At 41.8% G+C, this 26,554-nt stretch overlaps 2 protein-coding genes across 4 annotated transcripts in view; one reads left to right on the top strand and one right to left on the bottom strand.

The window, feature by feature from the left end:
* The first annotated feature begins 1,593 nt into the window (after nt 1-1,593).
* Nucleotides 1,594-18,738, top strand: LOC109896877 (ubiquitin carboxyl-terminal hydrolase 12-like). Its single transcript, XM_020491305.2, has 10 exons — nt 1,594-1,982; nt 4,021-4,101; nt 5,770-5,909; nt 6,076-6,149; nt 6,304-6,557; nt 6,756-6,832; nt 7,078-7,161; nt 8,137-8,334; nt 8,545-8,623; nt 13,121-18,738. Exons 1-10 carry the CDS (start codon nt 1,935-1,937, stop codon nt 13,220-13,222), a joined length of 1,137 nt encoding a protein of 378 aa, XP_020346894.1. The 5' UTR covers nt 1,594-1,934; the 3' UTR covers nt 13,223-18,738.
* Nucleotides 18,739-19,309: 571 nt separating this feature from the next.
* LOC109896878 (rho GTPase-activating protein 6) overlaps nt 19,310-26,554 on the bottom strand; it is an 84,730-nt gene continuing 77,485 nt past the window's right edge. For all 3 annotated transcript variants that reach the window (XM_020491307.2, XM_031832081.1, XM_031832080.1), the window contains one exon: nt 19,310-20,432. In XM_020491307.2, the coding sequence (XP_020346896.1) occupies nt 20,101-20,432 (332 nt within the window). In that variant the 3' untranslated portion in view covers nt 19,310-20,100. The remainder of the gene's footprint in view (nt 20,433-26,554) is intronic.

The raw sequence follows: 26,554 nt of genomic DNA, 5'->3' as shown, positions 1-26,554 counted from the left end.
AGCCAAAAGCCAGAATTACTAAGGGAAACCCTGGAGCATTTCCCAATCAGAGTTTTGGTTTTGTTACAAAAAAAAATGCTGCATAGGTATAGTGAATGTGCCCACTCTGGTATTGCCATGTGTGCTCTAGCCAACAGCTTGCAGATACAGTGCAGGTATAGCCAACTACACAATGAGATTATTATGGACAAAAGTGCTAGATTATTTTTACCTGTCAAATGGCAGTCAAGCATCGATCATCATGTCACCAGAATAAAACCTCATCACTGTGCACTTTCACCACCCTCTGAAGTTCATTATAATTGATTTCATCTGTAGCCTAATAAATTCCATGCTTTTTCATGACGTCTTGACATTTTCTAGGGTCTTTTTTATTATTATATTTTATACTTTTTTATTCCATAAAAGGGATGGATGGAAACCTGATTCATGTCAAGCCATTTTGAGGATGCTGAAGTTATATTTTGGATGAATGTACGTATGCCTACAGGAGACTATTGAAGTAGCCTAATCAGATTAAAACACCGTGACTGGTTGTGTTGATGTCACATATAAAAGGTAATACATTTTAAAAGTGAAATGATAAATATTGAGGCTATATTAAAGCATTAGGTTCTCGGTGCGCAAGGAATAGCCATTTGGATTGGCGAGGAGGCAGAGCACATGTTAAGCTTTCCTGAATAACGGGGCATGCCAGGAGCATATGTGGCACATTATTATGGGAGGACTTGGGATAATGATGATCTGAAACAGACAATGATTCTTCTGATACTTTTACTTCAGTATCAGAAGTAAAAAATAAAGTCTTCCGGGCCTGCAAGAACTTATAAACTTTTGAGAGTAGTCCCACAACTGATCCAAATCGAATTAAACAGTCAAATCACAGGACTTTTGCGTCATTAATCAAATGACATTTTCATTGCAGCCTTGAGTAGAATGTTGTACCCACTTGAAAACAATAATGCAATTATTCATTGCATTGTGGTGTTGTGTATACTACTATTATAGTCTAGGTAGGATAATTGTATTGTTTCTAAACAAGATCAATAGGGGAGCTGTGTAAGGTTTTGAGCTGTGTGTTTGATGTCTTCACTGCTCTTTCATGCACAATGATGCACCTGGCCTGTCTGCTGCCTATCAGCTATTCCTATTGGTTCTTATCGATTCAAATTGATGCAGCTTGGAACGCTTTTATGTGTGTTATGATTGCTAGTCAGCCTATTGTCACCATGAATGGTGGATAGAGGGCAGGATAGACATTAGACTGGTAGATTATACTGACCTGTAGTAAAAATGTGCACACAAAAGAGTAGTGCATAAGGGAAGTACCAAAACATCCTTGATATAGGGGTGGCGCATGCAAGCAGATGAGAAAATGTGTCTAGGATGGAAGAATTGCTGTAGTAAAACCTGCAAAAGAGCAAATGTTAACCAGGAAAAAAATAGACACTACCCTCCCCTGTGCCCAATAAAAAAAACGCACAACCCTCCCCAAAGCAAATAAACAAGTTTCACAACCCTCCCCTGTTTTGGACCACTTCTCCCCCCGAATAAATTGTGATCTGTCCCTAATTTAGTTCAACCAGGACAGTTCCTGCAGATCTGCATTCGTGCGTGACTGATCTATTAAACATCCTGAGAGTGAGTTGCATAGGCTAAGATTTAGCCTGCTTCGATGTATTATCTGCGCAGCGACCAGTCAATTATAATCCACCCAGTGCTAGTGCATAAACGTGTATGCGCGTGTACTTTCTCTGCGAGCCTCGTTCTCGCCATGAAGCTGGCCTGAGAGGACAGTGCAGAGTCAGAGCCGTGCATCAACACTCCCTCGTCCCCAAACTGGACGGTGCAAAAAGGTCTCCCCTGAACTCCAACAGCCCCAGCGGCTGTCAACGTTTTCAAATTGGGGTTCGATCCAATATGGCGACAGACGGATGGAAATACTGATGACAGTCCGAAAGATCGCCTCGATTTGTACGATGGTACGGTATTTTTTAAAAATCCGTTATGTTCTATGCGACTAGCTAGTTGGCTAATGCTAGCTAACCTGTCGAACAGGACATGACTGAGGTTTTCCAGGAAGTTGGTTAGCTAGCTAGGCACATCTCTCTAGAGAAGCAAACATAGGTGGCCGTTATTGATGCGTTTAGTTGTTGGGTTTCAAGAAGGAAAAGTATCACTAGACTGCACGGTCTTTAGATATGGGTGGATCAACAGGGGTAGCTAACTTTAGCTAGTTAGCAAATAAGAGCCAGCTAACTAGTTAGCATATAACGTTAGCCTAGCCACAAGCTAATGCTAGTTTTATCAAATCCACAGTGTTGACAGAGTTAGTTAGTTAGACAAGTAACGTAAAATGTAGCTAACTTAGGTAGTTGTGTTGCTTTATCTGTCATTTTATGCGTTTTATTTGATAAAGTATTTTATGCTACTAACATTAGCTAGCGAAATCATATTGGTCAACCTTTCAACTTAAACTAGCTAGCTACATTAAGGTAACTAAAATATTAGCCAGCTACTGAATAGATGCTTGCCAGCAACATTTATCTGGCCAGTTAACTACCTACATAGTGAGTTACTGTGTTCTGCTAATCTCGCTCTATATGTTTCGTTTTCATATACATCAAGGCAGCAATGAAGTTGCAGAGGTCAGTGCTTGTTAGCTAGCTAACGTTAGCTTGGGCTTCAATGGTTTGTTGTGTAGCTATCAGCAGTAACTGAATTCTATGGATTGAAAGAACGCTGGCTGTGTCATTCAGTAATTCCTAGAGAGATGCTCCACCTGAAATGCAACTCAGCCAATTTCCTCACCTGTCCCTCTGCCAAAACATAAAAAATGTCAGGGAACGTGCCACCCTGTGTGACATAATCTTACTCTCACGGATCCCCACATTGACAAGTGACAGGTTATCTACTTCGCCTACCAGTCACTGATAAAGAAGTGCATTATCCGGTGACAGATTGATTTTGAACTCGCATTTCATCCCTCTGCACCAAGCTTTTATCAGACCAACAGCTAGTTGAGATGAATGGCAGGGGGGGTTTCATTATGGCGATTCTGTAACAAAGCATTTTGTCTGTTGCACAACCTTTTGCAACAGAGGCCTTTTACTCCAAACATAACTTTTTGAGAGTTTCTATTGGACAAATTCAGTTAGTTCTCTCCCAGTGATGTGCATATATACATCATTAGTTCCTCCCCGTTTCTTTCAATTGACTCTTATTTGGTTCTTAAACTGTTTGCAATACGTAATGAATGCACCCCAGATGTCAGGGAGAAATCTTTCACGCAGCCTTTAAATTGTAAAAAAAAATTGTGTGCTGAGTGTGTTTAAGCCCTGCTACTGCTAGTCATATTCATAGCCTTTGGTTTTCATTCACAGGGGTTAGCTAGTCAGTACACCGGCATCTTCTGTCTGCGTCTTGTAGATCAGTTGTATCGTATGGGAACATCACACATATGAGACACACCTTTTTAGTTATTTCAGTCAGCAGTGGTTATTCTTATATGATGACAGAGCACCATAATGAATTCATAAATGTGTAATCAAGGACTAGGAGAACCACACCTTCTGTCCCAAGAGGATACTGGACAGGTCTCGGGCAGACTGCACTTGATACTGTGTAAAATCATTATTTAATGATACGTACCAGATCCAGGGGTCAAATGGGATTGGTGGGGATACAGTCCAAGCAGTGTGTTGGGCAGGCCTTCAGTCAATCTAACTAGGCTATATCCCAATGGTAATACTAGTAGACCTACTACTACATGATATGTTAGAAGCCAAGCATATGAAATAGTGTGAGGGCAGGCCTATAGCCAATCGAACTAGGCTATATCCCCATATTCATACTGCATGAAAGGTTATTCGAGCATACTAAAAAGTATTCCCGTGTGGATATTATTGGCACTCTTGGCTAGAATACATGGTTCTTTGACTCTTACTGATTTGTAAGTCACTCTGGACGATAGATGGTCATTTGGCAGAGACTATATAAATGCAATACTTTGCTTTCCAGGGCGCCAATGCCTCAGCTTTGGAGAAGGAGATCGGACCGGAACAATTTCCAGTTAATGAACACTACTTTGGATTGGTCAACGTAAGTGCCCACTCAACAATATAAACCATAGCTGTTGGTCAAAGTACAGTTGAAGTCAGAAGTTTACATACACCTTAGCCAAATACAGTTAAACTAATTTTTTCACAATTCCTGGCATTTCATTTTAGTAAAAAATCCCTGTCTTAGGTCAGTTAGGATCACCACTTTATTTTAAGAATGTGAAATGTTAGAATAATAGTAGAGATTTATTTCAGCTTTTATTTTTTTCATCACATTCCCAGTGGGTCAGAAGTTTACATACACTCAAATAGTGTTTGGTAGCATTGCCTTCAAATGGGTTAACTCGGGTCAAATGTTTCAGGTAGCCTTCTACAAGCTTCCAAAAATAAGTTGGGTGAATTTTGGCCCATTCCTCCTGACAGAGCCAGTGTAACTGAGTCAGGTTTGTAGGCATCCTTGCTCGCACATGCTTTTTCAGTTCTGCCCACAAATATTCTATAGGATTGAGGTCAGGGCTTTGTGATTGCCACTCTAATATCTTGACTTTGTTGTCATTTTGCCACAACGTTGGAAGTATGCTTGGGGTCATTGTCCATTCGGGAAGACCCATTTGCAACCAAGCTTTAATTTCCTGACTGATGTCTTGAGATGTTACTTCAATATATCCACAATTTTCCTTCTCATGATGCCATCTATTTTGTGAAGTGCACCAGTCCCTCCTGCAGCAAAGCACCCCCACAACATGATGCTGCCACCCCTGTGCTTCACGGTTGTCCCCATGTGCCTGTAGTCTGGCTTTTTTAAGGCGGTTTTGGAGCAGTGGCTTCTTCCTTGCTGAGCGGCGTTTCAGGTTATGTCGATGTAGGACTTGTTTTACTGTGGATATAGATACTTTTGTACCTGTTTCTTCCAGCATCTTCACATGGTCCGTTGCTGCTGTTCTGGGATTGATTTGCGCTTTTCGCACCAAAGTACGTTAATCTCTAGCAGATAGAACGCATCTCCTTCCTGAGCAGTAGGACGGCTGCGTGGTACTATTGTTTGTATAGATGAACATTGTACCTTCAGACGTCTGGAAATTGCTCCCAAGGATGAACCAGACTTGTGAATGTCTACAACTTTTTTTCTGCTGTCTTGGCTGATTTATTTTTATTTTGATGTCAGGTAAAGAGGCACTGAGTTTGAAGGTAGGCCTTGAAATGCATCCACAGGTACACCTCCAATTGACTCAAGTGATGTCAATTAGCCTACCAGAAGCTTCTAAAGCCATGACATAATTTTCTGGAATTTCCATGCTGTTTAAAGGCACAGCCAACTTAGTGTATGTAAACTTCTAACCCACTGGAATTGTGATACAGTGAATTATAAGTGAAATAATCTGTCTGTAAACAATTGTTGGAAAAATGACGTGTCATGCACAAAACTATAGTTTGTTAACTATAAATTTGTGGAGTGGTTGAAACACTTATGTTGGAGTCAATAAACTAGTTTATGTAAACTTCTGACTTCAACTGTAAGTTTCCCAGCATGCACCTGCACAAACACAATATATAACCATAGCTACAGTAGCATGGAGTTCAGTGTTAGTGTGTTTGCTTTTGAATCAAGATTGAATGACCTTTTTCCAACTATCATTACACAAGACTAAAAAAAATGTTCTCACACTCTCTCTCTCTCTCCTCTCCTTTCGTCTTGTCTCCTCTCTAGTTTGGGAACACCTGCTACTGTAACTCGGTGCTGCAGGCCCTCTACTTCTGCCGTCCTTTTAGGGAAAAGGTCTTGGCCTACAAGGTCCAGCCCAGACGTAAAGAGTCCCTGCTCACCTGTCTGTCTGACCTCTTCAACAGGTAAAGGGGAGAGAATGTGCCCCACTCGTAGACTCTTGCATAAACACATGAAATGGTTCTTGGAACCAAAAATAGATCAGAAATGGGGGGGGGGGGGGAGGGAGAATTACAATTGGAACTTAGTTACAATTTTCTTTAACTCATGGCAACATGTCCTGTTCAACAGCATCGCTACACAAAAGAAGAAGGTTGGCGTCATCCCTCCCAAGAAGTTCATCTCCCGTCTGAGGAAGGAGAATGGTGAGAAGGATGGGAGGGGTGCAAAGGAGAAAAACAAGTTAATCTCGCTCCTGAAAAAGAAAGGATAGATGGAGAATGGAGAAAATGTAGCAACTTTAGACAGCTCATTACTCTTCCATCATCCCTTCTTTCTCTATCCTCTCCTTCCCTCCAGAGCTGTTTGACAACTACATGCAGCAAGATGCCCATGAGTTCCTCAACTACCTCCTCAACACTATCGCTGACCTGCTCCAGGAGGAGAAGGGCCAGGAGCGACAGCAGAACGGAAAACTGGTGCAGAACGGAGGAGGTGGGGGGAGCAGCGGGACAGGAGAGGGAGAGGAAGGGGAGAAGATACAGCAGACCTGGGTCCATGAGATCTTCCAGGGCACCCTGACCAACGAGACGCGTTGCCTCAACTGTGAAGCTGTAAGTGGAGGGAGATCCAAGATGGAGGCTGTTAATGCCGACACTATTGTAATGGTTAAGGCAGATTCAAAATGTAGACTGTCGTTGTTTTTTAAATAAAGGAGAGGAATGGTGCCAGGAGCTGTAATTTATGCCAGTTTCCTATTACTGAACGGTGTTTAAACAGAAGTAGATGTCACCAATGTTGTGCTTGTCCAGGTGAGCAGTAAAGATGAGGACTTCCTGGACCTGTCTGTCGACGTGGAGCAGAACACCTCCATCACGCACTGTCTTAGGTAGGTGTGTGTGTGTGTGTACTGCCAGAGAGAGGGAGAGAGACACTGTGAAGATGGAGAAAGGGATAGAGGTAAATAAGAGAGAGGAAAATATAAATGAATGAATGGATGGAGGAAAAACTGAGTTCAGTAGGGCCAAATAGGAGGAAGCGTTATGAAAAAGTTATACATATGCCAAATGACATCACCTTGTGGATGCTCCAGAACTCATCTGTGTGTGTTTCCATCGTCTTTTCTCTCCACAGGGGTTTCAGCAACACTGAGACACTATGTAGTGAATACAAGTACTACTGTGAACAGTGTCGGAGTAAACAGGAAGCACAGAAAAGGTGAGCTGGCTGGTCTCTGAAAAACGTGGCCAAAAAGTGCATTTAAATGGCAGTTGGTGCAAACATACAGTAAGTAAGTAGGTGATTAGTAGACCGGATCGATTCTTGCCAGTGATACAGATAAAGAGGTTTAAATACTAACATTAAATGCCCAGTGCAGTCAAAAAAAACATGATTTCCTGTGTTTTAATGTTTCCCCACTGAGGTTGGAATAATACTTTGTGAAAATTACAATAATGCCCTTTTAGTTTAAGAGCTGCTTGAAAAGACCAGTCTGTTTTGATGAGGGAGTTTTCCCATTCCATGTTGACATCACCATGTGGTAAATTGGTTAGCAGACCAATAAGAAAGATTATACAACTCATTGTTTTGATGCTGATTGGACAAGCAGCATTCCAAGCCGTGCTCTATTTATTGGCTGTCACAGGCACGCTATGCCTGCTAACAGTTCCATCTGAAAATTATCACTCTGCCGCCATAAGAATCTCACGTTGCTGTCCGAACCATCTCTTGTATTATCATGTTGCTGTCTGAATCATCTCTTGTGTTTATCACACATTATTTCCCCTTGCTTACATCCTAGCATTTAGTTTGCTACAGCGAGGTTAATATAAGTCTCCCTGTCTAGACTCGGAAACAATGCTTTACTTTTGAGTGTCGACACTCAGACAAGATGAGACAACATTTTTTGAGCCAGGCAAAATCACGCATCAACATCATTATCATGGACATATCCAAGTAAATGACGCTGTCGCTTCGGGCCAGACAATACCTTTGACCTTTGACTGTATTCATGATACAGCACTGCCTCTTGTGCCTTATTGCTTAAGTGTTCCAAACCTCTCTGCCTATAAAAGCTCATTTTCTTTTACCCAGATATGATTTGTTATTGAGATTTAAAAAACGGCTGCGTTGGAACTTTAACCCTACTCCTTCCCCCTTTATATCATGTGTTGTGTTCTTTATTATGATTAGGATGCGTGTGAAGAAGCTCCCTATGATCCTGGCGTTACACCTGAAGAGGTTTAAATACATGGACCAGTTGCATCGCTACACCAAGTTGTCCTATCGCGTCGTCTTCCCCCTGGAGCTCCGCCTCTTCAACACCTCAGGAGACGCCACCAACCCCGACCGCATGTACGACCTGGTCGCCGTGGTTGTCCACTGTGGAAGGTAAAGAGAGAGAGACTGTGTGGTCCCTCGCTCAGATTGTGCCAGAGATCTGTGTGTGTGTCTGTTTTTTGTAGACTGTTTCTCTCTCGCTCTCCCCTTGTCTGTCACCTTTTCAATATTTCTCTGCTTCTGTCCATCTCTCTCTTCTCAGCATAGTCTTTTAGTTGTACTTCCTGTCTATAACGTGTATATCTATGTTCCCCTCTCCAGTGGTCCAAACCGTGGTCATTACATCACCATAGTGAAGAGTCATGGATTCTGGCTCTTGTTTGATGATGACATAGTAGAGGTAAGTAGAGCTTGTCTATACTCTATATTATTTTCTATTGATAACTCTTCTCTTTATATTCTAAGGGTTGTTTTCCTTCAATGAGTCTATATTCCGTATGTTTTAAAGAGAAGAGTGAGATGCTGATCGGCTGTGGTACATGGGGCCCTCAAACACGCCAGCTGTGTTTTTCAAAGACAGTTTTTAGTTGCAATACGGTATGAAAGCTGGAGACGGGCAAAACAGAAAGGCTAAATTAACTGTAGGTACTCTCAAATTCCCAATAAATGCCTCCAATAACGACCTGTTGTCAACAAATGACACCATCTATTTTTATGGTATAAACTGGTAGTTTGATTTTACTCACTCATTCACAGCATCCATAGAGACCCATCAGAGACGAGACCTAATCCAAGCTGCATTCCAGTCCATCCCCCTACTACATACCAGACCTGGGTTCAAATATGGTTTGCAATCATTTAAAATATTTGTGTCTGCTTAATTGATCTTGCCTGGCTCAATATAACCAATGGAATACTCTGAAGGAGTGTAAACACCGAACATCTGGCACTCCAGGCAGGCTAGAGCAAACGCTAAAAGTATTTGAACCCAGGTCTGATCCCTACTCGCTTCCAATGTTGTCTGGAATTCCATCCTTGCTCCGCTTCGGTCGACCCAGATAGCTCCAGGTGGCTCTGTTAATAATGTGGAATCTTTATGAATAGGGAGTGGGAGACAGACTGGAAACACCCGTTTTAGGTAAGTTAGTAGGATGAGCCGAAGGGGAGGGGATCTTTCTGCCCGTGCATGGTAGTCTAGCTTTCTCTGCCCTCTCTCTCACACTCACCATAATCAACCTGCTTTTCTCAGGTAATGAGAATGCATTAAAACATGGCACAGCATACACTATGAAATACTTGAAAGTCGAGTAGGCCGACTGCGTCTGTTGAAATGCTTTCAGACCAGATCACATTCAGGGAATGAGTCCACACAGTAGTAGTATGTGGCCCTGTTTCAAATGTACCCACAGTGTAGAGGTTTGTTATAGCAATCGAGGGGCCTGCTTTTTCCACTCCGGGTAGACACTTTCCACAGGCACAGATCTAGAATCTGCATACACTCAGTTTACCCAGCGTGACCATTAGTGTAGACTAATGCAAAACTGATCTTTGATCAGTGTCTAGGCTTTTTCCGCAATGGAAAGAGTCCCATTGTAACATCTGGTGGATGAGCAGAACCTGGCTGAGTGAGGAAGTTTCCACTGGACTTGGAAAGACACTGGTCTCAGAACAGCTCTGGGGTTTACTGTCTAATGGTTAAAGGGATAGTTAGACCTTTTGGCAGTTAAGCCCTTTTTTCTACTTACCCATAGTCCGTCTAGATGTCCAGTCATGAGCTTATACTAGTTACAATGGCTCCAGAAAATACCTTGAAACTGCACGTGGAGACATTTTAAAGGGTATACATGAGTTAATCTGACTCTGGGTAAGTAGAAAAATGGCCAAAATGTCAAATTATCCCTTTAACACTAGAACTGCTGGGCTTCGAGGGAGCCCCTTCAAGCTAATCATTCTGACTGCAACATTCTAACAGTATAATTAATACATTTAATTGGGGATGTGCATCTTTCCCTTTCAAGACAATTCGATACGTATCTTGATGCGTCGGCTCCGATGTGATACAGGAACGATATGTTTTACTTTGAAACGATTTGGTTTGATTGGAGAACGAATCCACATAGGTTTGTGTATATTGTGAATCCCCCCCCCCCCCCCCCCCCCAAAAAAAAAACCCATAGATTTTTATGCCATTTACCACAGCCCTACCTGCATTGTACAATATATGTCTTTTTTTTTATTTTGTATTTATTCTTTAAGCTCTATCAAGTTGCTTGTTGATCATTGATGGACAGCCATTTTCAAGATGCTTTAAGGCAACTGTAACTAGGCCACTCGGGAACATTCAAAGTCGTCTTGGTAAGCAACTCCAGTATAGATTTGGCCTTGTGTTTTTGTTATTGTCCTGCAGAAAGACTAATGTGTCTGTTGGAAAGCAGACGAAACCAGGATTTCCTCTAGGGTTTTTGTCTGTGGTTTCTTTTTATCCCAAAAACCTCCCTAGTCCTTGCAGATGACAAGCATACCCATAGCGTAATGCATCCACCACCATGCTTGAAAATATGAACACAATAGCGTTTTCATTAGTTTGGTACTGTAGGCTTTTTATTTTTTTAAACACACACATTCAAGGGCATATGTCTTGGAATGTGGTAACAGCAACAAAATGTAAACTACACCATCCACCAAGATGCACGCTCAACAAGACGCACGGTCAAATAATGACAACATCAGTAGCCTACATACATCATTCTAAGCTCCAAGTGTGCTTGATAAATAGTGAAAATCAGCACATGGGCAATAATGGCCTTATATTTAATAGAAATGTCAAATTGACGGCAGTCAAAACTATTAAATTATTGTCAGCTCGTGATTTCATGTGTGTCTACTAGGGTTACAAATCTCCAGGAACTTTTAAGAAATTCTGGTTGGAAGGTTTGCGGAATAAGCAGGAAATCTGGAATCCAAACAAACAAAAAATGTGAGTGCGTTGATGTTTTTTTGCTTGATATGTCGGGCCTGCTCTCTGTGGTAATAAACCTGTAGCATTGTCATCAGCTTGTTCTATCCAAATGGTGCAATCCCCTCTTCTGTCCCTGCCTCGCAGTTTCATTTGGTGGTGGCGTCGACACCTGTTCAGTGCGCCCTTTTCTGCACTTGGGCCTCGGAGGTGTAGGTCAGAATCAGAAGAATAATCATCAGATGTCATTCATTTCTTCTCATTCAGATTTTGTAGCAGCTTGAATGCGGCATCATGTGCGTCCGTTTGTCTTAGTCTTCTTACCGTTGTAAATGACGCACGCTCTCGCTGTGTACTCCCAAGTAGGCAAGTGTAGACTAATACGATTCAGTGGCCTGCAGGGTAGCCTAGGGGTTAGAGCGTTGGACAAGTTCAAACCCCCGAGCTGACAAGGTACTAATCTGTCGTTCTGCCCCTGAACAGGCAGTTAAACCACTGTTCCTAGGCCGTCATTGAAAATAAGAATTTGTTCTTAACTGACTTGCCTAGTTAAATAAAGGTAAAATAAATAAAAAATGTTGGGCCCTATTAAAATCTGCGTTGTGGACAGAAGCACGGAATCCAGACATTAAAGCGGGGTTCAACAATATAAAGACATTTATTGAAGTTATTAGAACATTTATTAATATGCCCAAATTTGATAAGACATTAACAAAATGCATCAGTGATTCACATTTCCACCTCGTGGTCTCCTTGTGTAGTTTTAAGCATTGTTGAGGATTTAAAACATCCAATTTGGTTGTTTTTCTATTAAAAATGTTGTTTTTTGAGAGCGTAAACCTAAAAAAAAATGGGGGAAACAGAAACCTGGGGGAAGCAGCACTTTGGAAAAAATTATGGAATTAGCCAAAAAATCTAACTGATTTTAATAGGGACCTAGATATAGCATACATGCAATTTTGAGATTATAATTCGAACAGATGGGCTTCCCTTTTATTAATTCCCAATTGATGTTTACAACGTTTGGCATTGTTTGCTCCCCCTCACTCATCAACTCACACATTCTCCCCCATCATACTTTAACTTAAGGTATAACAGATTAAATAAATTATGTGTAAAAAGGTTAAGTTTCAAGGCAGTTATCAACTGGACACCTTCAACTGTCGGGAGAAGGAGGGGCGACGGGGGAAAACCATTCAAAACAAATGACATTCCCTCCTAAAACTGATTTATAACTCCAGTTCTGTTATTGAGATTAAGGTTCTAACAACGACAATATGTTATAGACTTATTTACGAAAAGTCAAGGAAAGAGGGGGGCCATAACTTTAAAAATGGCACTAATAATTGTTTTTAAATTTATGAGCAGTCAAATTACTGCTTTAGCTGTTCTAGTGTTAAGGTTGGGGTTTGGAGAAGGTAAACTGATCCTAGATCTGTAGCTAAGGGGCAACTTGGAATGGGAGGGGATAGAAGAGTAGACATGGCTGCTGTGGGTTTGTTTTGAAATTCTTCCTCTTTTCCTCCTCTCGCACGCAGTCCACTCCAATTTCAGTTTCCAGGAGAAAGGGAGAGGTACCTTTTTTCTCTCTCCTGGAAACCAACATTGGAATGAACTGCAAGTAAACTTTGTTGCCTCACTACTCTACCCTCACAACTGGTCGACGCACTACCGATTTATTCTCTTTCGTCTGAGGGGATCCACATTTGTTGTACCGCAAACATATATATTCTTAAAGATTTCCAAAATCTAAGTAACACAACGCAGTAAAAAGATAGGGCTCTGGCCAAAAGTAGCGCACTATATTGTGAACTCTGTCGCCATATGTTTGTGTCGTGACAGACACAAACACTTGAGATTTGTTTCTGCGATTTATATGGGGAATAGTAGGGTGTCATTTTGAGATTCGGCCTAACCTTAAACTCTTCTCCTCCTTTATAGAAAATCGACGCCCAGGCGATCGAGGAGTTCTACGGTCTAACGTCTGACATTTCTAAGAACTCTGAGTCAGGTTACATCCTGTTCTACCAGTCCCGGGACTGAACCAGCAAATGGCAGCGGCCCAAGGCTGAAACGGGCCATTGGGATTGGGACTCAGCATAGAGAGGAGGGGCTTGGGCAGCCACAGGCCCCGCCTAGCCCACCACCTGTTTTTAAATATTCAGGCTTTACAGCGGGAGCTGTGGAGCGCAGAGAGGATGCATGGAGGAGGATCTTCAGCAGACAGGAGCCAACGATGCCTGAGCAACTGATCAGTTGATATGACATCGTAGAACGAAGAGCAGGTACCGGGGATTATGTTTCGTCATCCTCTCCTCCTTTTCATCATCATCGTCCTGGTTGTCTTTTTTTGGGGTTTGACAGCAGATTAGCAATATATGGTGTGTTAGCTTGGCGAGCTCTCTGCTTACATGGTGTGCCGTTACTGATGTGGCGCCATTTCCTGGTGTTTCATCAATTATTGGTGTCCTTGTCATATTTAGTGCCACTCAGAGGGGCTAAACAGGATTTGGGATTGATGAAAAGTGGATCTGCCATTTCTTGAATGTTCTCAATACTTTGTTGCCAGTTGTTGTTAGTTTGGAGAGTGGGGTGGAGAGTTGAGTTTGGTGCCTTTGCAGCTCACCGGGCCAGATCTGGCAGTGTTTTATTATATCATAGTTCAGATCCTGAAAGCTACACATCTATATTACCATCTGTTTAAAGGGACACATGCATATAAGCTCTCTAACTTCCCCCTCTGGCAACAACAGCAAACTACACCACCAACTACAAATAACCTGCCAACCAGATGTTTATCTTATATCTGTCTCCTAAGCAAGTATCTCACTGGTGTCAATGGCTGTGCTTCAAATGGCAGCATATTCCCTATGTACTGCACTCTATAAGTAGAGCACTATATATGGAGTAGGCTGTCATTTGGGACATAACCCAGCCATCCTCTTTTGTGTCGTCTTTAACGCAGTATAAACCTGATTGGCTGCTGCAACATTTAGCTCCTCTTCCTGTCACCTGATAAGAAACTTCCAATCAGAGCCTGAGGTATACAAGCATTTCCTCTTTATTTTTTTGGACCGTAGAAGTAAACCAAACATAGCGGTTGTTTGGTTTATAATATTAAGTATGTGCTACACTGCCAGTTGGGGTAATAAACCTAACTTCACTCTTTTTAAAAGGCTTTGTCCCAATATCTATTCTAGCACAATACCAAGTATACAGTCCCAATACATTCTAAGTAATACGCTGGTGTAGGTATTGGAACAGAGCCTGTACTCTCAACAGAAAGATAAATTGATTAAGGCCCACTATTCATAAAATGTCTCCAGAGCAGGAGTGCTGACCTAGGATCAGTTTTGCTTTTTTAAATCTGATCCTAGATCAGCACTCTTACTCTGAGAAGCTTTATGAATACAGGCCCTGTTCCATCGCTCTGACATGGGAGGTGTTTATGTTAGCTAAGCCCAGAGTGGGACCTGTATTAAAGTTGAATGTAAGACCGTCTGCCGTTTTGAAATATACAGTATGAAACTGGCTGCTTATTGGTTGGCCCATACTTAGGGCCTGGAGTTTTTACCAATCCTGACCAGTACTAGATATATAGGTTGTGTCTTAATGGCACCTGATTCTCTAACATATATTGCGCTATTTTTAACCAGGTCCCCTAGGGACTCAGCTGTGGTCTGACTAAGGCCCAGAGTTTTCTTAAATCTCAAACACACCCCACCAGTTGGAGACCTAGGCACCTTATTCACTACATAGTGCACTACCTTTGTCCAGAGCCCTAGTGGGTATAGGGTGCCATTTTGTGTTTTTAGGCTATACTCTGCAACCATATATTAATTCATATTTTAACGCATAAACCATTCCTTTGTGAGCTCAAATCTAACTGTCTAAGACGTGCTGCTTGTTTTCAGGATTAACTAATTACTAATATGAGGTTGACATTGGTGAAGGACTTAAAATAAACATTTTACATTGTGTATAGAGTTGCAGAACTCCGGTAACTTTCCTAAAATTCCGTCTGGAAGATACGCAGAAATCAAGAAGAAATAAGCTGGAAATCTGGAATCCACCAGCCAGGAATTCTGGAGAACCCTGAAATTTGTGGAAAATTACCGGATTTTTGCAAACCCTAACTTAATGAAAATGTGGTTGAATTGCCCTTCAATATCAGTTATCTTCAGCACAATACCAGTCTCTACCTATGTGAAAAATGCACATTTCTATGTTTTGTAGGAAAGAATATCTAAAGTTATGTTCCACCCAATGACATCATTAAAAGTTAAAACGGTGATTTCGGCAGGGTAGCCTGGGGCGGAAGGTAGCCTAGTGGTTAGAGCGTTGGACTAGTAACCGAGCTGACAAGGTACAGATCTGTCGTTCCGCAACCTGAACAAGGCAGTTAACCCACTGTTCCTAGGCCGTCATTGAAAATAAGAATTTGTTCTTAACTGACTTGCCTAGTTAAATAACGGTAAAATACATTTCCTAACTCTTGAGATTTGTAGTGAAGTGCGGAGCAAGAAAATACCCTCTGGCTAGATCAAAATATTTGTAACATGCGTTTGTTTTCTGACAATGCAGAGAGGAGAAAAAGGAGAACCTGATAGAAAAATAATAACACGAGGAATAAATACACAATGAGTAACAATAACTTGGTACCAGTACCGAGGCTAAAAAGTATTTTTGCAGTACTTTAGTCCTACCCTGTGATGTCACAGAGAAGCGTTTTTTTCCCCCTTGTCTTTTTAACCAGAGATCATGGAAATGTGCTGTTTTCGCATATGTTGACACTGATATGAGGTTGAAAAGTGGAGGAATTGCCCTTTTTAAATGCTAGATTGTGTGACTTGCTACTCTACTTAGAATGTGTTTGGATTGTGAGGGAGCTTAACTCATTAATGATTGAACTTAGGCTATTACGATCTAGAGTATTTACCTAGTACACTCTTCTAGCCTATAGGGTTAAATTCTCACTGGGTGAGTCCCAAAGGGAACCCTGTATCTTTTGTAGTGCACTACTTTTCACCAGGGCACGTAAGGAATAGGGTGCCATTTGGGACGCACACTCTGTCTACCCTGTCTGTCTTAAAAAATATATATATATATTTGGAAATATAAAAATATATATATATATTTTTTTTTAACCTTTTATTTAACCAGGCAAGTCAGTTAAGAACAAATTCTTATTTACAATGACGGCCTAGGAACAGTGGGTTAACTGCCTGTTCAGGGGCAGAACGACAGATTTGTACCTTGTCAGCCCGGGGATTGAACTTGCAACCCTCCGGTTACTAGTCCAGCGCTCTAACCACTAGGCTACTCTGCCGTCTGCGTCTCTGTACTCCCTAACCTTTGGTGTGTGTCGTAGGTGAGTGAAGTGAGGTGTGGCATACCAGAGGTGTGTGTATAACAGTGGTTTGACCCCTTTTCTTGCTGCTGACAGTGCAACTGACGTGTGTGTGTGCGCGCGCACGCACACACACAGCCAATTATCACGTTTGGGTTGATTTGTGTTTGAAGTGAGTAATCGCAAGCACACGCCGCAGGACATGCATGGCTGGACACAGTGCAGAGGTGTCAATCAGCTTTCCATAGTGTGTATTCCAGCCTAACTGACAGAGGGACATGTAATGTAACCTAATGTTAAAGGTAGACTCAGTGAAATGATGTTGCCATGAACAGCACTGCCGACATTTTGCGATGAGCAAGACATCGCTCCCACAGAGTCAGGCGCAGTATTTGCGACTGTTTGGTTCACGCTGAGATGTTTAGCCTCGCGCCTCAGCGCTCTTAGTTGTGGAAATCGGCCCACTATGCTGTTTACTTTGTGCACCTACGTCATATCCCCGAGTCTCCCTTTTTAGCTGCAGGAAACGGTGTTTAGATCTAGCAGCTTCGTATGTAACTAACAAACTACACTGGTCTGCAATGTGTTCCGTTTTGCTTCCTGGGTGTGTATCAATAGTCTTAACGTGGCTTCCTCACCTCGTCTCCTTTCCTTCAGCTGCAGTGATGTGTAAAACCTGGGTAGGGGACAGCAACATTTTTCTATCCATTTCTAGGTATTTGGTTTAACCAGTCCAGTTCTTTTCACCTCGGTGTAGATCATTGGTAGTTACTAATATTTCAGAGGGAGACACTTTAGTGAAACAAAATCGCTGGGCGAGCCGCATACCCGTCAGAGAATGGGGGTAGGGGGTGGTCACCAAAATAGTACGCTATATTAAATTGATCTATACATGATATGTAAGATACAATTAACAGACCGTCAATCTATTTGATGATCTGATTCTCTATTTTTGGACACTTGGAGGTATCAGAAACAAATGCATCAGGAAGGTATTGGAAAGTTCCAGAAAACATCAGGGATGATCATCAAGCAATGATATAAGTTCATTTGTGGAGAATCGATTCATTTCCCTCAGTTATTCTGTGCAGATTCATCACTCTTCCTTCTAACGAGCCCTGCACAGCTTTTATAGGTGGTAATCACTCCAACCTTTCAAAATTTGTAAGAACAACGATTTCAAGATGCGCTGGAAACTATTTTTGCTCCTCTGTATGTCCCAGCCGCTGATAAGGTTTCTCACGTAACCAATGACTATGACCGGTTTAGGCAAAGGAAAGGACACGAGGAGAGTTGGCTGTTCTTTTTCTTCTAAAGAAATTCTGTGTAGTACTGACACATACCACTGTGTCCCAAATGGCACCCCATTCCCTATGTGTTGTATTACATAGGGAAAAGGGTACCATTTGGGACGCATACACCACCATACTTCCATAAACTTGATGAGAGGGGTAGTGATGGTTTAGAAGACACGGGTGGGAACAACAAATTAACTAGGGTCTGAAGTTTATTTTAAGTATGAACTTTTTCTATATATTTTGCTAATTTAGACCTACCATTCTTGTGTAGGCAGCTGAGATGAATGGGGTTGTGATTTATTTGGGGTTATATTTGAGAGAATGTTTGCCCCAAATGTCACCCTATTCCCTATGTAGTGCACTACTTTTGACCAGGGCCCATAGGGCTGTCAAAAGTAGTGCACTATATAGGGAATAGGGTACTGTTCAAAAGTAGTGCACTACATAGGGAATAGGGTGCCATTTGGGATGGAGACATTGAAAATGTGTAAATATAAAGATGTTATTGGAGTATAATTAATTGCTTGCTTGAAATAAGAGGTCTATACGATTGATCATATTCAATTACGACCAGGATGTTTTTCCTGATCAGGAAATATCCCTGGTCCTAGAAACATTTCCTGGGGTGGTAATTTCATTTCAATCCCAGTCAACTGAATTTGCCATGGGGGATTTGTCCACAGATGTCCATTTCACTACTTTAACTCGCCAAGAATGTAATAGGAATTGAACCTGGCACTGCTCTGTGTAAAGTGATTTAAGTTGAAGTGCACATTGAGAAGGGGAGGAGTGTTTATTGGGGTGCAAAGTGAGATGTCGCGGCCCGGATGCAGTGAAAATTTGTATGTTTGGGGGAAAAAAGGTTTTGGTCTCAACTTTCTCCAATAAATAACTGGTTTAAGATGGAAAAAGTGTCTGTCTCTTTCTCTCTGTATGTGTGCACTGGTTCTGTTACATTTTCTAAGTAGAACATTTACAGAACTTTACTGGGGAAGCTGATGCTTTGTTCCCCTTAGGGGTTGCTGCTGTTCTACACGGTCATGTCTTATGGAAAAGTAGATGAAATTCCAAAAATACAGAATTTCCCCAAACATTACACAAGGGACTTCTTGCTTCAGTAAGCTATGAATCAACAACCATGTTTTGTGTTTCTAAATCTGTTTTACCCCCACTGGATTCAATAAAGGATAACGAAGCAACAATTGTACATTTTAATTCAAATCTCGTACATAGATGCATTCCAAGATACAAACACCTGTAAGAAAACAGACAGTTTGAAATCTAGCTACACCGTGAGGGGATATTGCTTGCGTGTTTACAAAGTATAGAAAAGTATTGCCCCCCAAAAAAAGACACGTACCGTCTAATGGTACAAGAGTGAGATTAATATTTACAGGATAGCAAGCACCTCATGGAACAAGTCTTTTTGTTGGATATCAATACTGCAATTCAATAAGGTCCAGAACAAATACAGAGACTGGATGCACACAAGCCTTTTATATACATACAAAAAAACTGACAATACTGCATTTACATGGTAGGGACAGGTTTACTATAAGAAGTTGTCTCAATCCTCAAGCCCAATTGAATTCTCAGGTAGTTCTTTAGTTATTGAATACATGGGCTCTCTATGGCCACATTGTCCCTGGTAGTTAATTACTATAGTCCTGTGAAGTGTGATAAGTTCCAGACAGAAATGATGTGACCTTTCACCAGAAGATGAAGCAAACGCATTGAACGATTATATACTTTTCTGTACATATGAAAAATGTCACCTTTTGTCATGGCAACCAATGTTTCAAACCCAATATATGAGATTCGAGAAAGCACTTGGGATTGAATTAATTTCCCGATTGAGCCGACATGCAGCGGTTAACGTGAATCTAGTCTCGGCTAGCATGGGAACGTTGTCTTTAAAATGTCAATCGGGCTCCAATGCAGAACTTTACAAATCGAGCCCATAGACTTCATGGTTTAAAACACTGATGTATTTACAGAGTGTTGCCCATCGTCTCCTTGGTCTTCAGCCGTATCAAACGTTATGTGTTCAGTTACCCAACAGAGGGTTCAGAATATAGATGATCATAAAGGATACAGCCACAAACAAACACTACTCTATATCAGTGTCCCTCAACGTGGTCCAACCACCTCCCAGCCAGCCAGAAATGACAATAGGGCAGACCAGACAAAGGCATGGTGGGCCAGTCCAACCATTTCTAGTCCCAATCCACCCTGCAACCCCCCCCCCCCCCCCCCCCCCGTGTTCTATCCTGTCATACCATGGTCTCAGACCCTGAGCCCTTGCCTGTGAAGAAGTCCCAAAAATGACTTGTATGACTAGGAGAGGCTTTCTCTTTCTCCTCCTGGGGTGTCTGCCTCACCCAGATACTGTTTTCCCCCTGTCCTCCCAGGCTGGAGCATGAGGCAGCCCCTAGGGTGAAGCTCAGACCTTCGCCCAGCGGAATCCTCCGTTCCTGGGCATGGTGTTGGCTGTCCTCTGGGTGGACTCTGGAGCTACTGGAGGGCTGGGCCAGACTCAGTAGGTTGTGGTGGGAGTGGAACTGTCTCATCTGACCAATGGACTTGGACGGGGTCTCGTTGGAACCTGGTGAGGGAGAGCTTTTATTTCATTAGGATCTCTTTTAGTCCTTAATTGGACTAATCTTCCAAGAGTCCTTAAACATTAAAATACGGTCACATTTTCACATAACACACTGTTACAAACTGACCAGATAATTACTCTAAACAGTCTGAAAATAGATTGATTCCTTCATCTACCTTCCAATGTATTATATTTAAATGGTTCTAAAGTATTTTTTTTATTTTTTATTTTTTTATTGAAAGGTTTGCTCAGATAAATGATTCAATTTCTTTATTGGTCCGAATCGAAATGTTCTTTTGCCTATTTATTTTATGTCTAACACAGATAGTGGACAATCTATTCCTAGTATTTACTGAATGACTCTTACCAACTGAATACCATTGTGAATGGAGTTTGGCTGTTTTAAATAGTGTAAATTGTGAAATAAAATAATCATTTTGTTCTCCAATTCTCTTGTTGATTGATGACCAACCGAGAGCACTGTGCATGACTACAACAGAATTACCATATCGCCACCGTAAAACACTCCTTGCTGCTTTGTTCTGTTCAGTCTGCATCCTTCTAATTTCACTTGCTGATGAATTTCCCCAGACCACAGAACAGTAGTTCACCTGACTCTCAATTAATGCCTGGGTTGTTTGCTTAAGAATCTTTCCCAGTAAATATTTAGCTATCCTTCTGATCATGCATGCAGTTGTAATTATTATTATTTTTTTACATTGAGTTATTTGAGATGACCACGATAAGCAGTTGTCTAGCTGGACCCCTAGTAGTTTGGTTTCTGACCCTCAATTGGTACTCACTCCATACTTAACTGTATCCCATTCTGTGTTGGCCTTTTCCTGGTGGAAGAGACCAACATAACCTTGGTTTTCTTGGCGTTCAAAACAAGTTTGTTCCAGCAAACCCACTCCCTGATATTTCCCAGATCTACTTGTAGAGCTTGGTGTACCTGTTGAATGGATTATCTTGCTGTATAAATTGTAGTTTCATCTGCAGATATAGTAGCTTGAGTTTCAGATAAGACATAAGGAAGGTCGTTGGTATATATTAAGTAAAGACGTGGCCCAAGGCAGCTGCCCTGCGGTATTCCACAGTTTTAAAGCATGAGGGGATGAATACGACCCATTGATATAGGTGGACTGTTTCCTGTCAGTTAGATATGACTGTACCCAATTCAATGCTGACTCCTTAAACCCATAATAAAATAATTTTGTCAAAACCTGCTATTGTCTATAGCATTGAGCCTCTGGTCAGTCATGTCAACCAGTTCAATTAAATTTTGGCAGTAAGCATGCTGATTGGCTGTGATCAGATCATTATTTTCCATGTACTCCCATATTTGTCTACTCACAATACCCTCCAATATCTTAATGAGTGAAGGGAGTAGACTAATTGGTCAACTATTGGCAGGAGTAATGGGTTCTTTGCTGTCTTTCAGGGTTGGACACAGTTTAGCATGCTTCCATATATTTGGAAATGTCCCCTTTTCCAGTGATCCAATTAAATATGTATTTCAAGGGAGCTGCAATCTGGGGAGCAGCATAGCGAAGTAAAAAATTGTCCATAAGATCATAACCAAATTTACCATTGGGTAATGACTTCAATAGGATGATTGGCAATATCAGCTGGTTTTGTTATTGTTCTGCCGACACCCTCCACACTAGATGGGCATGATGAGATAGATGTACCAAGTAAGCCCTTAACTGTATTCCATACTTTTTTAGAATAATTTTTACAATCAATAAAAGCATTGTTTTAAAAATAACGTTTTTTTCTTACGATTAATTTAACTGCATAATTACGTTGTGTCCTATAATTCTGTTAATCAATTTCCAGTTTAGATTTGGCTAACACTTTTGCCATATTTTTGGAGAAAATGCCTCACCAAATCCATGGAAATGGACAAGCCCCAACTGTACTCTTTCTTACTGGGGCGTGATGGTATTTTGTTAGGAAGGCTGCATACATTAACCTGAGCTATATGCAGCCCTTTCCTTGTCAAGTTAAGATCAATAGAGCATGTATTCGTTATAGTTGAGGTTGACATGACACACTACAGCACACAAACACAGATTTGAACATTGGATTCAAATAACCAGGGAGTTACTCTAGAGTCCCGATACAGTTTCCCATTGATGTAAAGTTTATCCATCACCAAGGAGACTCGTTGGTTCAGGCAACGCTTTTCTTTCATGATGCGATACAGTTTCTTTCTCTTTTCATTGATCTCCGTGGGTGAAGTGATCATTCATTCCAAAGTCAGTGTTTTGGAGTTCTCTGCACCAGCTCTTTGCCATTTCCTTTTGCTTAACATTTTCAAAACCTGCAATAATAGCCCCAAAGGCCTCTGGGAAAAGGCTAAGGACTCTGGAGGGGACTCTGGAGAAAGTGGACATTCTAAGGACTCTGGAGAAAGTGACATTACGCACGACACCTGTGGGCAGTTTCAGTTGAGTTGACATAATGTCCCGGACAGTGTCCTCACAGCCTCTGCTGTTGTCATTCTCCGGTCCCCGTGAAAAGATGAGATTGTGCCGCATTGATCGACACTCTACATCAAGCAAGGTTTCTTTAAGTTGTTTGTTCTCCCTTTGGCACCACCTCCACTTTGCCATGAATAGAGTCTACAGTACCTTTCAGCGCCGTGTTCTCTTTCCTTAGATCATCAATCCGATATTGGCTGAGTTCTAGACTGGCACATAATGCTCTCGTAGTATATCCAAGATGTCAAGTTTGGCAAGCCTTTCATTGATGGATTTCAACAAGTCAACATTGATATCTGTAAACCTCTCCCCACCCGCGCCCTCTTGCTTGGGGATGGTTTGATGCCATCGTTGATACCGCTTGGCCAACTTGGCTTTGGTTTGTTGATAGGGTTTGTTGTCCTTAACAGTGCTTGAATCCTCCAAAACCAGCGACATTGTGTTATTACAATGTCATTAGAATGTTACTTTGATATTACAATGTTATCAAGCTCTTACTATACTGATCTTATTCTGTTAAAGCCAATCAACTTTTAACAGTTGAGTGTACAGAAATATTTTTACAAATAATAATACTTAAAAAATATATTTTAGTAGAATATGCAAATTAGGCAATGTTCAGTAAATATGCCCGTATTTGCATATCACGCAAATCTATTTTTCTGGCCACTGGATGAAGTCATTTGAAATATTTGGGTTTCATTTTGTTAAGACATTCCAGGAGTTGGCTTGGGGAGGAGTACTTTTTTCATCTTGCTGTAAAATACAAAAACATATTTTTTTGGCACATTTTTCACCAAAGAAAATGTTATCTAGAATAAAACATTTACAACATGTCAACAATTCCCCCCGAGCCAGTCTGGAGAATATATCTAAGCATAACCATACAACATATGGTGAATGCAGATGCTTCTGAAGACGAAAAAATGCGGGAAGAGTCTGGCTTTCAGGAAATGGCAGTTAAAGACAAGTACGCTGAAATTAGACTACCAAATGACAAACCCCAATTTAGACCCATTCACTATCTCTTTGAAGTAAGTTACTAAATATAGTCCGGTTTAAAACATTCTCTATGAAATGGGCTTTTACATTGTGTAATTCAATATAGTGAGCTTTGAAATGATTGATGCGTCCATTTTAAAGTGGTTAAAATTCATAAAAATGTTTATGACAGTAGTATGATGATAAACTAACAAAAATATACATTTGCATCCATTATATTGTTTATCATTTTTTGGAAAATACCAATGTACCAAAATACCAACAAATCTCAAAATTGATAGGTAGATGCAAACATTTAATTTCAGCCTATGGTGCCTGGCCTTATCTCTAACCCTAGCTTCATGTCCACACCCCGGCTCAACCCTAATCCTAACCCTCACCCAAGCTTCATGTCTACACCCCGGCTCAACCCTAATCCTAACCCTCACCCTAGCTTCATGTCCACACCACGGCTCAACCCTAACACTAAGCCTAGCTTCATGTCCACACCCCGGCTCAACCCTAATCCTAACCCTCACCTTAGCTTCATGTCCACACCACGGCTCAACCCTAACACTAAGCCTAGCTTCATGTCCACACCCCGGCTCAACCCTAATCCTAACCCTCACCCTAGCTTCATGTCCACACCACTGCTCAACCCTAACACTAAGCCTAACTTCATGTCCACACCCCGGCTCAACCCTAACACTAAGCCTAACTTCATGTCCACACCCCGGCTCAACCCTAACACTAAGCCTAGCTTCATGTCTACACCCCGGCTCAACCCTAATCCTAACCCTCACCCTAGCTTCATGTCCACACCACGGCTCAACCCTAACACTAAGCCTAACTTCATGTCCACACCCCGGCTCAACCCTAACACTAAGCCTAGCTTCATGTCCACACCCCGGCTCAACCCTAACACTAAGCCTAGCTTCATGTCCACACCGCGGCTCAACCCTAACACTAAGCCTAGCTTCATGTCCACACCCCGGCTCAACCCTAACACTAAGCCTAGCTTCATGTCCACACCCCGGCTCAACCCTAACACTAAGCCTAGCTTCATGTCTACACTCCGGCTCAACCCTAATCCTAATCCTACCTTCATGTCTACACCCCGGGTCAACTCTAGCTTTAGGTCTACACTCCGGCTCAACCCTAATCCTAATCCTAGCACATCCTCGGCTCAACCATAACCCTAACTTTAACCCTAGCTGGATGTTGCATACCAACAGAGCTCATAAAGGTGTAGTGACCCCATAAATATCGATGACTCCTGTCCCGCTAAGGTACACTGAACAGAAATAGAAATGCAACAATTTCAACGATTTTACTGAGCTTACAGTTATATAAAAGGAAATCAGTCAATTCATTAGATGCTGATGGATTTCACGACTGGGAATACAGACATGCATCTGTTGGTCACAGATACCAACAACTACAAAAAAGGTTGGGCCGTGGATCAGAAAACCAGTCAGTATCTGGTGTGACCACCAGGTCTCAAGCAGCACAACACATCTCCTTCGCAAAGACTTAATCAGGCTGTTGATTGTGGCCTGTGGAATGTTGTCCCACTCCTCTTTAACAGCTGTGCGAAGTTGCTGGATAATGGAGGGAAACAATGGGTGACATGTCTGGTGAGTATGCAGGCCATGGAAGAACTGGGACAATTTCAGCTTCCAGGAATTGTGTACAGCTCCTTGCGACATGGGGCCACCATGCATTATTATGCTGAAACATGAGGTGATGGCAGTGGATGAATGGCACGACAATGAGTCTCAGAATCTCGTCATGTATCATTGTGCGTTAAAAATTGCCATCGATAAAATGCAATTGTGTTCGTTATCTGTAGCTTATGCCTGCCCATACCATAACCCCACCGTAACACCACCACTTGCCCACATGACGCCAGTGGAAACCTGGATTCTTCTCCAGTGTGAAGAGCACACTTCTCCAGTGTGCCAGTGGCCATTGAAGGTGACCATTTGCCCACTGAAGTTGGTTACAATGCCAAACTGCTGTCAGGTCAAAACCCCGGTGAGAACGACGAGCACGCAGATGAGCTTCCCCTGAGGTGGTTTCTGAAAGTTTGTGCAGAAATTCTTCGGTTGTGCAAACCCACAGTTTCATCAGCTGTCCGCATGGCTGGTCTCAGACGATCCTGCAGGTAAAGAAGCCGGATGTGGCGGACCTGGGCTGGCGTGGTTACACAAGGTCTGCAGCTGTGAGACCAAATTTGCACTGCCAAATTCTCTAAAATGACGTTGGAGGCAGCTTATGGAAGTTAACATTAAATTCTCTGGCGACATTCCTGCAGTCATCATGCCAATTGCACACTTCCTCAAAACTTGAGACATCTGTGTCATTGTGTTGTGTGACAAAACTGCACATTTTAGAGTTGCAGTTTATTGTCCCCAGCACAAGGTGTACCTGTGTAATGATCATGCTGTTTAATCAGCTTCTTGACATGCCACACCTGTCAGGTGGATGGATTATCTTGGCAAAGGAGAAATGCTCACTAACAGGGATGTAAACAATTATGTGCACAAAACTTCAGAGAAATAAGCTTTTCATGCGTATGGAACATTTATGTGATCTTTCATTTCAGCTCATGAAACATGGGACCAACACTTTACATGTTGCGTTTATATTTGTGTT

The sequence above is a fragment of the Oncorhynchus kisutch genome, linkage group LG9 (assembly GCF_002021735.2).
Source record: "Oncorhynchus kisutch isolate 150728-3 linkage group LG9, Okis_V2, whole genome shotgun sequence".
Lineage (NCBI taxonomy): Eukaryota > Metazoa > Chordata > Actinopteri > Salmoniformes > Salmonidae > Oncorhynchus > Oncorhynchus kisutch.
The sequence above is the reverse complement of the archived record's forward strand: the minus strand, read 5'-3'. Positions and strand labels throughout refer to the sequence as shown.

What these genes read in the sequence shown, in the direction of transcription:
- LOC109896877 (XM_020491305.2), top strand. Translation starts at nt 1,935, where the DNA reads ATGGAAATACTGATGACAGTCCGAAAGATCGCCTCGATTTGTACGATG. An exon ending in CCGTCTGAGGAAGGAGAATG is followed by an intron (nt 6,150 to 6,303) that starts GTGAGAAGGATG and finishes CCTTCCCTCCAG; the next exon opens with AGCTGTTTGACAACTACATG. An exon ending in TCCATCACGCACTGTCTTAG is followed by an intron (nt 6,833 to 7,077) that starts GTAGGTGTGTGT and finishes TTCTCTCCACAG; the next exon opens with GGGTTTCAGCAACACTGAGA.